This window comes from Tursiops truncatus, chromosome 3 (assembly GCF_011762595.2).
Source record: "Tursiops truncatus isolate mTurTru1 chromosome 3, mTurTru1.mat.Y, whole genome shotgun sequence".
NCBI lineage: Eukaryota > Metazoa > Chordata > Mammalia > Artiodactyla > Delphinidae > Tursiops > Tursiops truncatus.
The window spans coordinates 152,467,297-152,480,273 of NC_047036.1; the positions used below are offsets into that span (position 1 = coordinate 152,467,297).

Here is a 12,977-nt window from a genome sequence, read left to right on the forward strand (position 1 = left end):
GGGACTCTGAATCCTGGCTTTGCCAACAGTAAGGTGGGGACCTTATGCAGATAGCTGGCCTTCTTGGAGCCACTATTTCTTCAGGGGCTTTGTCTGACAATTCTGGCAGGAATTGCCAGGCTGAGGTTGGAATTTGGAACAAAGGCTGGCAAACCCCACCCTGGGGCAGCCTCTCCCACCTACTCACCCTGCCACTTCTGGGAAGTAGCCAGCAGGAGGAATGATCTGCCCTCCCACACTGGGCAGAGACTCAGCAAAGAACGCTGCAATCTGTGGAGGAGAAGGGAATGGCACTGCGGAGGGGCTGAGCTGCAAGCTGAGCGCGTCCGCTGATGCTGGCTCAGTGCTGGCTCCAAACATGATGAGTTACTGTCCGCACTGTGCCCCCACTTTGGGCTCCACATCACACCTGAGGGTCTGTGACATAGCTTTTTCAGGCCTTGAACCAATTCTTACCACCTGGATGCCTTCAGACCCCCTGTACTTAGCATGCTCCAGATGAAATCCAGACTTCTCCCCCATAAGCCTGTTCCTTCCCTTTCCCTCATATGGTGAGTCCCATCCCTCCCAACTAGGACAGAAATCTGGCCCCATCCTTGATCCAGCCTCCTTCTTCATCTATCAGTCAGCACAGCCTCTGACTCTATCCCTGTAACATTGTCGCACCCACTCCTTCCCCTCCCCGCTGGATACTCCTGCCTCCTGGCAGACGTGCCAGTTTCTGCCTTGGCCTCCTGCCTTCTAACTGGACACATCTTCCAATCCATCCTCCACTGGCCACCAGGGTGATGCCTCAATGTAGACACTGAGCTCATCACTGTCCTGTTTAAAACCCTTCACTGACCCTTTTGCTTATAGCAATGACTTCCAAACTGTGTTCTGCCTTGGAGCTGCTTCAGAGGCTACTGCTGGGATGAAGGAAGGACTGACGGGGTGGGAAACTGGTCACCCACCCATGCTGCCACCACAGGAATCTCTTTTTTGGTTTTATATAAGTAGGTGCAGAGCATCGGAAATGCATGGGCCAGGCTTCCTGGATCTGGCTCTGCCAACCTTTCTGGCCTGTCTTTGCTATATATCCTGTGTTCAGCTGTCACTCCTTCAGCAAAGCCTTCTAGAGAGCCCTAATACCAATCACCAGCTGCCTCCCCTCTACTGCTGCCGTGGCTGCTGCTCTTCCAGGGTATGACATATCTCTCCTGTCTCTGCGCCACAATCCATCTCTACTACGCTGCCCTGGGTGGGTCTCCCCATTGCTCACTCGGGCCAACAGGGCCTCCTCATGTCACCTGCCCTCAGACTGGCCGCATTCAACTGCATCCCCTGGTCCTATTACCTTCTCTCTTAAAACTCTATTAAACTCTATAAAGGTCTCCCATGGCCTCTAGCCCCTCAGCTAAAGGGGCACTTGCAGTCCACGGGCCTATGGTCCTGCCTGCTTCTCTAGGTTCATCTCCTGCCGGCTCAGCCTGGCCCCATACTCACATGGTTCCTGCACAGGCCGCCGCTCTGTTGAGGATGCCTTTCCTTGTCTACCCCGACCCCGCCTTGAATGGCTAACTCCTATTCACCTTGTATTACTAAAATCAGGCAGCACCCCCTCCACGGACCCACCATCACACACACCCCAGCCCAGCTTGGGCCCCTGAAGTCCAGTAACGCCCAGGACATATCTCTACCTAAACTCTCTGCTGAGCACTTAATCCCTCTACTAGACTCCCAAAGGGCAGGCCCTGGTTCCAATTTCTCTCAGGGTTCCCAAGATCCAGTCCAGGGCTGGCAACATTTGCTGTTTGCTGGACCAGACCTGCGTGGATGTGGTTACCTTCCTGCCCTTCTCCTGTGCGCTGCTGACCACACGTTTCACCTCGCTGGCATAGGCCACAGCTGGATTGGGGTGGTCCTCCCGGTAGGGGCCCCGGTAGGTGTCTGGGAGAGGTGCCTGTGGGGAGTGACAGCACCATGTCATCCAGGCTGAGGCGCAAGCACCGGCCTGTTGCCCACTTGAGCAGTGCATACCACGTGGACCCACTCCTTCTGGCCATCCAGGTCCCGGAACTTGTAGGGGCTGATGTCGATCAGGGAGCTCAGGTGACCATGATAAGCACTGGGAAGGAGAAGGGAGAGTGGGCTCAGACCCAGGTGGCATGTACTCCCTGGCCTGGCCCTGACAACTGTCTATTCACCTCAGGAAACACTCAGGGAAGACCAACCTTTCAGACACAGCCTGAGTCCTAGGGCCAGGAACGAGCACAGGCCTTGGAGTCAGCAAGCCTTCCTCCAAGGCCACTTACTAGCTATGTAACGGTGGCTAATCGTTAAAATCTTTGGGCTCAGTTCCCTCCTCTGTAAAGTTGGGGGTGGTGGTGTTTCTCCTTCATGGTTGTAATGAACCTTAAATGTGATAATGCTCTAACCCTGGGCCTGGGTCTTGTGCACAGCAGATACTCAGTACAATGGGAGCTACTGTTGGAACATTTTTTAATTTTATTTTTTTTATCTTTTGGCCGTGCCACACGGCATGTGGGATCTTAGTTCCCCGACCAGGGATCAAACCCGCGCCCCCTGCATTGGCAGTGCAGAGTCCTAACCACTGGCCCACCAGGGAAGTCCCTACAACAGTTTTAATACCTAATATGTGGGACCAACTCTCACCACCTTATAAAGCATTCTCTGCTCCCCAGAAGCTGCCACCACAGAAGAGACACCCGGGGGAAAGAGCCGCCTGGTGTTTGTGGGGGGGGTGCCTCTGTGGCCAGGTCCTCATGATCCTCTCCAGGCCCAGGCCCCTCATCTTTCCTGCCCAAGGCACCCAAAATCAGAGCCTCACTGATCCCCAATAAGCAGCAGGCCCACGCTTCTGGAAATGGCACTTACTGATCTAATACCACCACGTCCCAGTGTCCTGTGTATTGGCGCGCCAGCCTCAGGGCCAGGTCGTTGGCTTCTGACCTATGACAGAAAAAGTGGATACTGCTTGGACAGCTATCCAAGGGCTTTCCCTCCAGGATAACTGCTTTCTACAGAGAAACCTGGAGGGAAGGAAGAGCCCTTCCAGCAGCAAGAAGATTCTTAGGACACCATTCATTAGTCATTCACTTATTCATTCAGTAAACATTTATCAAATGCCTTCAATGTGCTAGGAGCTGGGGGCGAAAATAGTAAGTAAAACAGGCAGGCTCTGGCCCTCCTGGAACTTACATTCTACTATGCGTCACGAAAGCCAAAAAACAAAGACAGAATGATCATTTGGTAAGTGCTACAATGGACACAGGGTACCGAGAGAACCAGGTAGGGCCCTACCTTAGATAAGGGGTGTTATGGGATGAATCGTGTCTCCCCAAATTCATGTGTTGAAACCCTAACTCCCAGTATCTCAGAATGTGATTGTATTTAGAGACAGGGCCTTTAAAGAGGTGATTAAGTTAAAATGAGGCCATCTGGGTGGCCTTAATCCAATACAACTGGTCTCTTTGTAAGAAGATATTTGGACACACAGAGAGACACCCGGGGGTGTGCATGCTCCAAAGAAAGGCCATGTGAAGACAGTGAGAAGGTGGCCACCTGCAACCAAGGAGAGAGGACTCAACGAAACCAAATCTGCCAGCAACTTGATCTTGGATTCTGACTTCCAGAACTGTGGGACAATAAATTTCTGTTTAAGCCACCATGTCTACGGTATTTTGTTACGGCAGCCAGAACAGACGAAGGCCACACCTGTAGAGTCCTGAGGGTGAAGTTTCTAGGCAGAGTGAGCAGCACACACAAAGACCTTGTGAAGGAAAATTGCTCAGGGAACCACAAGAAGACAAGGGAGGCCAGGGGCAGCATGAGAGAGGAAGTGGGGAGATAGGCAGGGCTGCAGAAGGAGCCTGGATTTTCTTCTCAGTGCCATGTGAAGCTCCTGAAAAGTTTTAATCAGAGAAGGGACATGATTCAGCTCCCATATGAGGAGGAAGCCTCTCTGTGTATATAATGGAGTAGAAGGGAATTAAAGTGCAAGTGAGGAGACCTAGGAGGACACGAAGGTGAGAGCAGGTGGTGACCACGCAGACAGAGAGAGGTGAATGGAGTTAGGAGACAACCTGGAGACAGACAAGGCAAGCCTGATGCAGGACTGGGAGGAGGGTGCGTTTCTACCTTGAGCAGAGGCGCAGACTGTGCTGCCATTTGCCAGGACAGATAGGGTGAGGGAGGGCCGGTCTTCTTGGGAAAGTCTGGGGTAGGTGCCTGAGAATGTCAGGGAGAGCCAGTGCCATGGTCCCACACCAGGTGTTAGCGAAGACAACTCTTTCTTTTCTTTTTTTTAAAAATAAATTTATTTATTTATTTTTAGCTGCATTGGGTCTTCGTTGCTGCGCACGGGCTTTCTCTAGTTGCAGCAAGCGGGGTCTACTCTGTTGTGGTGCATGGGCTTCTCATTGCGGTGGCTTCTCTTGTTGTGGAGCATGGGCTCTAGGCATGCGGGCTTCAGTAGTTGCAGCATGCGGGCTCAGTATTTGTGGCTCGTGGGCTCTAGAGCACAGGCTCAGTAGTTGTGGCTCATGGGCTTAGTTGCTCTGCAGCATGTGGGATCTTCCCAGACCAGGGATAGAAGCCGTGTCCCCTGCACTGGCAGGCGGATTGTTAACCACTGCGCCACCAAGGAAACCTGATGATCAACCCCTGATGTCTTCTGGACAGGTGATGTTAGACCTGTTCCAAAGTCAAGTGGGCAGTTAGAACCTTGAGGCTGGAACACATGGGAAACATCTGGGTTTAAGATACAAATTTGGGGGACTTCCCTGGTGGTCCAGTGGTTAAGACTCCACACTCCCAATGCAGGGGGCCCGGGTTCGATCTCTGGTCAAGGAACTAGATCTCACATGTCGCAACTAAAGATCCTGCACACCGCAATGAAGATCCCGCGTGCTGCAACGAATTCCTGGCACAGCCAAATAAATAAATAAATTTTAAAAAGATACAAAGTTGGGAGTCACCAGCATGTGGATGATATGTAATACATGGGAATGGATGAGGTAAGGAAGGCAGAGGGCTCAGAGAGGACCAGCCCTGAGGAATAGAGTAGGAAGAATTGGCATAGGAGACAGGGGGAGTGGCCAGAAGCTGGCAGAAAACAAGAAGCGTGAAATGTTCTGGAAGCAAGACCAGAGAGAGTGGTAACTGTCAATATTACTGAGAAACAGGAAGACAAGGGCAGCAAAGAGACCAGGTCCCCCCACTGTTTCTATGCCTCATAATTCTCTGTACTTTTCTCTCCCAGGCACACTGGGCTGGTTCTGTGTACACGCCATCATCTGCCATTTCTGCCTCCACTGCTACTCCCAGTGTAGCATAACCTATCACCGGTCACTAAACTGGTGCCTAATGGTGTCCATTCTTGCTTTCCTCCAGTCCTGATGACATCACTTACCTGATTAAAACCCTCTGATGGCTTCCCAATGCTCTTGGGATACACAGATTCCTCACTTGACCAATAAAGCCCTGGGTGATGGGCCCTGCCTCCCTCCCCAGTGTCCCCAGGCTCCCACCCTCTGCCCTCCCTCACTGGCTGCCTTTTAGCTCAAGTGCACTGGGGTGCAAATATTCTTCCTGCCATAGGACCTCTGTACAGGCTGTTCCATGTGGTGACCTTGACAAGAACACTTCCAATGGAGCGGGCAGCACCCTACCTTCCTCCTCATCTAGCTATCCCCTAGTCAGCTCTTAGCCTAACATCACTTCTTCAGGGACGCCTTCCCCGACCCTCTCAGAGCAGGCCAGGTCACCCCACTGCTTCTATGCCTCATTATTCTCTGTAGTTTTCCTCCAGACAATGATTCCTCTTTGTAATTTTGTATTTCTTTGAAGCATCTTTGATGTTTCTGTTCCTTACAGAGCAGGGATTTTGGCTGCAGCTCCCAGCACTGTGCCTGTGTATGCATAAAGCAGAAATAAAGGAACATATTACCTTGGTAAGCCCCAACAATGATCTTAGAAGAGAGGTAATGGCACTCCTTACAAAGAGAACAGGAAAGTGGATCTGACAGAGAAGCAGTGGGGCCTGCAGCTAGGAAGCGTGGGTGCCTGGCCCACTGAGGGCTGCCTCTCCCCACACTCCGTCGGCTACACAATGCTATGCCCATGTGAGCAAATCTCTCCATTCTTGTCTCATCCTTTTGCTGGGGGCTGGCCACAGTGCACTTACCCAGAATTCAGGAAATAAAATACACAGAGCTTCTCCGGTAGGGTCTCGGACAGCCTCTGTGCGTAATCCACGATGTTGTCGTGCAGGTACCGGCTGTTGGTGTTGAGCACCTGGTTCTGTTCATGTGCTGCTTGGACCACGAGAGGGTGGCAGTGCCCAACTGCAAGAGGGCCACCTCCATCACACAGCCGGCCCCACTCAGCCAATCCCTCCGGGCCTCTCCCAGCCCCAATCTGTGAACCCAACTAAAGGAGATGCAGTTATAGAGGCAGAGGTACAGAGGAAAGACGGGAGTCTAAAGACAGAGGGGGTGAGACAGAGGTGCCAGTCTGGAAAGGGAGACCTAGAAAGGAGTCCCTGAGATTCTGGCAGAAGGCAAAGTTCTCTGGCAGAAACCTGATCTCGAAAACCTATGCTCTTTTTTTTTTTTTTAACATCTTTATTGGGTATAATTGCTTTACAATGGTGTGTTAGTTTCTGCTTTATAACAAAGTGAATCAGTTATACATATACTTATAAAAACCTATACTCTTTAGGAAGCTTCTTGAGGCCTTCTGCTCAACAAAGACAGGGGTGTGGGATATGGGGGATGGACAAGGGGTAGGGGTGTCGTCAGTGGCTTGACTTCACCAGGCAGAGGGGCTGGAAGTAATGATGGCCAATGGCCAAGGATTATGATAAGAGAATGAAGATGATTGGGTGCTCACCAAGTGCCAGGCACACTCAAAGCAAGTTACATGAATTAACCCACTTAATTCCCCAAAACATCTGGAGGTGCATACCAAGTATTATCATGTTCATTTTGCAGATGAGCAAACTGAGGCACAGAGACTTAAACTTGCCACAAAGATAGCAAGTGGAGGACAGGGATATGAACCCAGGCAGTCTGGAACTCCCTTTCCTTCCACCAGCTCTGGTGGCCTCAACTGGATAACTAAATTCCTACTTCAGTTTCCTTATCCAGGACCTGAGATGATCACATGGGCTGAAGCCTTGCCATGACTGCCAGGGCTCGGCCAGGGTCCTGTTGGGTTGCTGGCCATGGCTGGGCCGACTGCTGTTCTCTGAGCTCACTATCAGTCCCAAGTGGAAGTGGACCCTTAGATTTAGGTCTCTGACTCCTGCTGATTTAGCAGAGCTACTGCTTGGAAACTTCTACAGCTACCCCAGAAAGACCGGGTCTCCTCTGCACATGGATGCTGGCTAAGCAGAACCTGAGTTCTCTGTACCTCTCTGAACCTCAGGTTCACCCTTGGACCAGGTGCACAGTGTTGGCATGCTTTCCTGCCCCATCTTGAGGTACGATACTGACCGTGAGCCACATTGTTGATGCAATCGATGTATTCCGCCCCCTGTTCATCATACATGTATTGCCCTTGGCCCCGGACAATCTTAATAGGATCCTCAGGAAAAAAGAGTCTGCAGGAATTGCTGTGGGGACAGACAGCGAATGGACAGCCATGTCTGAAGACCGGAAGGGAGAAATCCACCCATCACAGGCCTCCCCCTACCCTTTCCCAGTTTCTGGAAAGGACAAAAACTTGAAGGGCAAGTTGTTGCGTCCCTGCCTCCACTCCCTCCCCCACTCCACAGGTGGCTGGAAAGGAGAAAAGGATGGGGTAAGAAGTTGCTAAAACAAACTGTTTCTTGGGCTTCCCTGGTGGCGCAGTGGTTGAGAGTCCGCCTGCCGATGCAGGGGACACGGGTTCGTGCCCCGGTCCGGGAAGACCCCACATGCCGCGGAGCAGCTAGGCCCGTGAGCCATGGCCGCTCAGCCTGCGCGTCCGGAGCCTGTGCTCCGCAACGGGAGAGCCCACAACAGTGAGAGGCCCGCGTACCGCAAAAAACAAAAACAAATTGTTTCTTAAGTTATTTTAAGGCTATGTGGCTTCATTCATTCCCACATGTGCCCATTGAGTCGCTCGGGTCCCGGGAAAGGTGGCTGCTCCAGACCCACACGGGCTCCCTAAGGCAGTGTCTCTTTGCTGGGATGAGTGAAGAGGGCACCACCATTTGGTGGCTGGCTCTCGGCCCTAAACAAGTCCTTGCCCTCCAAGCCTGCTGCCCTGGTGGGGGCCAGCCCCAAGCTCTAGCCCAAGGCTGCCTCATGCCCCAGGTCCCACCGACAGCCCCTCAGACACAGGTCAAGGGTAGACTTTCTCTAAGGCTGCCTGTGAGCCGACACCCCACCCCACCCTTCGTCTGGACTTTCAGCCCCTTCCTGGGTCACTCTCGAGCCGGGCCCAGGTCCGGAGGGCGGGCCACCACTGGGCGAGGTCCTCCCAGGAGCCCGGCTGCGGGGGTGGATAAGACGCTGCGGGGGAGGCGCGGGATAAGACAGCCGAGACAGGCTGCGCGCGGCGGGGTCTCAGGGACCAGAGGCGCCGGAACAGGGATAGGTCGTGCGAGGCCGCGGGGGCTGGGGCCTGTAGGCTCGCGCCGGACGTGCGTGCCTTGTGCGCTGCCCCCCCCACCGCGTCGCCATCTCGGTACCTGAGTAGCCGCCTTCTCAGGGCCAGAGTCGCGGCCTTCCCGCGCGGATCAGTGGCCATGGCGCCCGCCAGCACTCGCTCTGAGACGCTGCGCGGAGGTCGGGGGTGGGGGTGGGGTGGTCCCGGCTCCGCCCAAGCCCCGCCCAAGCCCCGCCCATGGCAGACCGCGACTCGGAGCTACCGTTTGCCCCGCGGCCCCGCCCCCAGGTGGGCCGTTTCGAGTTTGTTCCTTAATTAAGTTGGCTAAAGAGGATGACGGGCTCCCCACCTCTGCGAAGTTCCTTAGACAACGCCGCGCGGGAGCCGGGTTTGTGCTCGCCTCGCCTAGTGCTGCCCCGGCCCTGGGAACGCACCACAGTCCTCGCCCTCCCGGCCGCTGCTGTTTCCCTCCCCGGGAAGTGACCCCGCCGCTGCTTCAGCACTCGAGGGGGGGTCTCTGAGCCTCGGCAGGGGCCTCGAGCTCAGTCCCTAAGTCGCCTTCCCCGTGCATAAAATGGGATGAGCCGTAAGCGTTCAGTGGGAACGTGTGACAGGCACCCAGCCTGGTGCACAGCTGGGGCCTCAAGTAGGCGAAGCCCAGGGGCAGGATCTTGGACTTCCCAGCCCCGTGAAGGAGCAGCAGGAAGGGCAGAAGGAGGGCACAAGGCCACTGCTGGAGCTGACTGAGGAGGTCCTGGCGTGACCTCCAGGACTTCTGCTGGAATCCAGGCAGGGTGAACACAAGCTATAGCAACACTAAGAGAATCTTACAGTGTTTAGGTGGGAGGAGAGTTAGGAGGCTTCCTGAGCCTTATACATGGCCAGGAAACGGAGGCTCAGAAAGGGAAAGGGCTTGTTCTTAGACACACAGCAAGTGTGCAGCAGAGGCTGGACTCTTAATTCCAGGGAGTGAGAGGAAAATGCTCCTAAGGGAATGGGAACCCGGGATAGCAGAGAGATATCCCCTCCTGGGACTTTCTGCCTCGGTGAACCCTAGAGCAAGGGTGTAAGACTGCAGCCTGAGCTGGGTGGCCTGGGCAGGCTGGGGAAAGGGAGGCTCCTGTTGTCGCTCCTGTCACTTCTTCATGAGTCTCAGCCCTCTGCTTCACCCCCTCATTGCTGATTTCTTCATCTTTTCCCCCATACAACTGTAAAATGGTTAAGGAATTTTTTTTTTTTTGGTTGTGCTGCGAAGCTTTTGGGATCTTAGTTCCCCAACCAGGGATCGAACCTGGGCCCTGGCAATGAAAGCACTGAGTCCTAACCACTGGATTGCCAGGGAATTCCTGCTTAAGGCATTTATTAAAGAACATTTGGAGTTTCTTTATTGTGGTAACACATATATATATAATATATATATATATATAAAAAACATAAAATTTACCATTTTAACATTTTTAAGTGTACAAGTTCAGTGGCATTAAGTACACTCACGTGCACCCATCACCACCATCCATCTCCAGAACTTTTTCTTTATTGCACACTGAATGAAGTTTCTTTCTTTTAATTGTAAAGCTGAATTGAACCTTGATTCATGAAAAAAATTCCTCCCAAATTAACCAAGAGAGGTTGCTTGTGGCCTGCACATTTTTTCTGAGGGTCAAGCCCCGCTCCCTGCATGTGAAATGTGAGTGGGAGGTCACTAGTTTTCTCAGTGGATCTGCTCCTCCTCTTTGGTAGGGAGACCAATAGGTGTCTGTACATCCTGCCGTTCCAGCTTTTAATGTAATGTGCATGCTTTTGTGTGTGTGTGTGTCTGTGTGTGTGTGTGTGTGTGTGTAAGAGGGAGTCTGAGAGCTCTCTGTGGGGCCCATCTTTGGCCCTGTCTTGAGCCCAAACACAAGCCTGTCTTGTGGCACAGGCAGCTCAGAAAAGTCAGGTTGGCTCAAGAACTTTTCCTGCTTTAGGGTAGAGGGTAAGAAGGCCACAGTCAGGCCCAGCTCATATCTCACCCACTCCCGGGATGTCCAGAGTCAGGAGATTGGAGGTCAGACCAGGCTGGGCCATTTACTGGGCCAAGAGTATCTACAATAGGGGCAGGACAACACCAGGAAGCTTCCCCTTCTTCCTGCTCAGAGAAGCCCAGTCTTTCTTTCCTCTGGCTCTGTGCTAAGCACTCCTCTGTCCATTATCTCATGCCCGACCTTTGAGGTACCATCGGAGGCCAAGAGGGCAGGGGAAGAGAGGAAGTGGCTGAGTCAAGATTTGAAGCCAGGGCACGTCGTTTCTCAATGCAGGCAGCATTGGCATTCTCAGTGAGATGGTTCATCATTGGGCAGGACCGTCCCATGCATTTAAGATGTTTGATGTCCCTGGCCCTACTCACTAATGCCAGGAGTGTCCCCCAATCATTGTGGCAATCAAAAGCATTCCATGAATTTCTAGTAGCATCCTAGGGATTGGGAGAAAGGAGACCTGCGTAAGCTCACTCCTCTCTGGCCTCAGCTTCATCTGCAAAAGGGGAACAGTCATCCTTGTGATTAGTTTAGATGCCATGGCACACAGTGGGGCTCCATAAATGTGCTTTCTTTGCTTTTGAAAGGGGTAGTTTGAGGCATAGCTGCCCTTCTTGGCAGGGGGACGTGAGGCCCTCAGTCCTTAAGGCTCAGTTGTGAGGCAGGGTGCTCCCCTGTGTCTCAGCTGGGACCTTAGCAAGTCACTCTTCTATAGTCTCTTGCCCCCACCCCAAGCTCTTGGAGGACTCTGCAGACTAAATTTTGAAGTTTGCAGACCTGAGAATACACAGTATGAGGCCACAAGGGGGCAGCAATGGGCCATGAATGGCCCTGTCCTGCCCAAAGGAGCAGGAAAGGGACCCCCCTTGGGTATCTGGGGAAGGGGGAACACGTGGCTTCTACCCTCATGAGGTTGTGCTCGCCAGTCACCCAGCATCATGGTGCTACCCACAGACTCCATGCTTTGCCAAGCAATTTGGGAAAGATAAATTGGAGGACATCCAAGAGCCTAGGTTCTGTCCCAAGCCTGCTACCATGCATCCTTGAACAGGGGACTAACCCCCTTGGAGCCTCACTTTCCCCATATGTAAGATGGAAATAGTGACACCAACCACATAGGCCCTTTACAGGGATGGTGAGGGGATCCAGTGAGTTACCTGGGTGGAGGAAGGAGCAAATTACAAATTGCACAGTGCAGTAGATTTGTGCGGTGATGCTGGAGCTCCAAAGGACACCTGGATGTCCACTGGTCTCCATCAGTCATCACAGCCCCTCTGTGTTTCTGTTCCTTTTCATACTACTGACTTCTCTGGTGACCCACGTGACTGGCTGAGCAGCATGGCCTGCCATTTATTGCCAGCAACTGAGGGAAACAGAGGTGGAGACTTGACCTATTCTTTCTCCTTAGCCAGTGTGTGGCTGGGCCTGTTTTGTTAGTGAGGAGGCCACGTAGCAGTGTCTGGGGGGACTACCCATACTGTGGCCTCCTTAGGCCTCAGTTCTTGGAGGGAGAAGGCTGAGACACCATCACTGCAGGCCCCTTCTTGTCTACACCCCTGTGGCCCTTGCTTGGGCTTGGGGTCAGGAGGAGAGAGGGAACTTACAACCATGGTTGTTTCCGAGTGCTTGACCTGTCCTAGGTTCTTCGTGTATTCTCACTAAACCACAGTCAGCATGGTAAGCACTGCTGTCCCATTGTACAGATGACGTGGCAGGTTGAATTTTCTAAGATGGCTGTCCATCTCCTATTCCATTTTCTCCTTAAAATATGATGTCGAAAATTTTCCCTTAAATTAGGGTGAACCTCTGATTCTGGCAGGAAGTAACACCATATGACTTCTGAGGCTTGGCTGTAAAAGGTGACACAGCTTCCACCTGGTCCACCTGTGACATTCACCCTGTGAATCCACTAGCTTCCTTCTGAGGAAGCCCAGACCACACAGAGAGGTGTTCTGGCCATCTGAGGTCCCAGAGGACAGACAACATCAACTGCCAGGTGTGGGAAAGCTTGAGTGACAACCGCCCAACTGAGCCCATTACCCCCAGAACTGTAAGAGAGAAACAGAAAGGATCATTGTTTCGTTTGCTTGGCCATGCCGCGTGACTTACGGGATCTTAATTCCCTGACCAGGGATTGAACCTGGGCCCCTGCAGTGAAAGTGCCGAGTCCTAATGACTGGACTGCCAGGGAATTCCCAAGGATCACTGTTTTTTTGTTTGTTTGTCTTTTTAAATTTTTTAATTTATTTTTTTATACAGCAGGTTCTTATTAGTTATCCATTTTATACATATTAGGGTATACATGTCAATCCCAATCTCCCAATTCATCCTCCCCCGACTTTCCCCCCTTGGCGTCCATACGTT

At 52.6% G+C, this 12,977-nt stretch overlaps 1 protein-coding gene across 7 annotated transcripts in view; it reads right to left on the reverse strand.

The window, feature by feature from the left end:
* Positions 1-8,782, reverse strand: part of PHYKPL (5-phosphohydroxy-L-lysine phospho-lyase) — a 28,541-nt gene extending 19,759 nt beyond the window's left edge. For 5 of the 7 annotated variants that reach the window (XR_012330997.1, XM_073802860.1, XM_019942683.3 and 2 more), the window contains exons 1-7: positions 8,681-8,782; positions 7,500-7,618; positions 6,188-6,347; positions 2,878-2,952; positions 2,020-2,107; positions 1,826-1,942; positions 188-270 (exon numbers count right to left, since the gene is read on the reverse strand). Coding sequence is in view for 6 of the 7 variants with exons in the window: in XM_073802860.1 (XP_073658961.1) it covers positions 188-270; positions 1,826-1,942; positions 2,020-2,107; positions 2,878-2,952; positions 6,188-6,347; positions 7,500-7,618; positions 8,681-8,739 (701 nt within the window). In the remaining variant the exon portion in view is untranslated. Of the gene's footprint in view, positions 1-187; positions 271-1,825; positions 1,943-2,019; positions 2,108-2,877; positions 2,953-4,140; positions 6,348-7,499; positions 7,619-8,680 lie in introns of all 7 variants that reach the window. The other 2 variants (XM_073802855.1, XM_073802857.1) reach the window with 2 other exon arrangements.
* Positions 8,783-12,977: the final 4,195 nt, after the last annotated feature.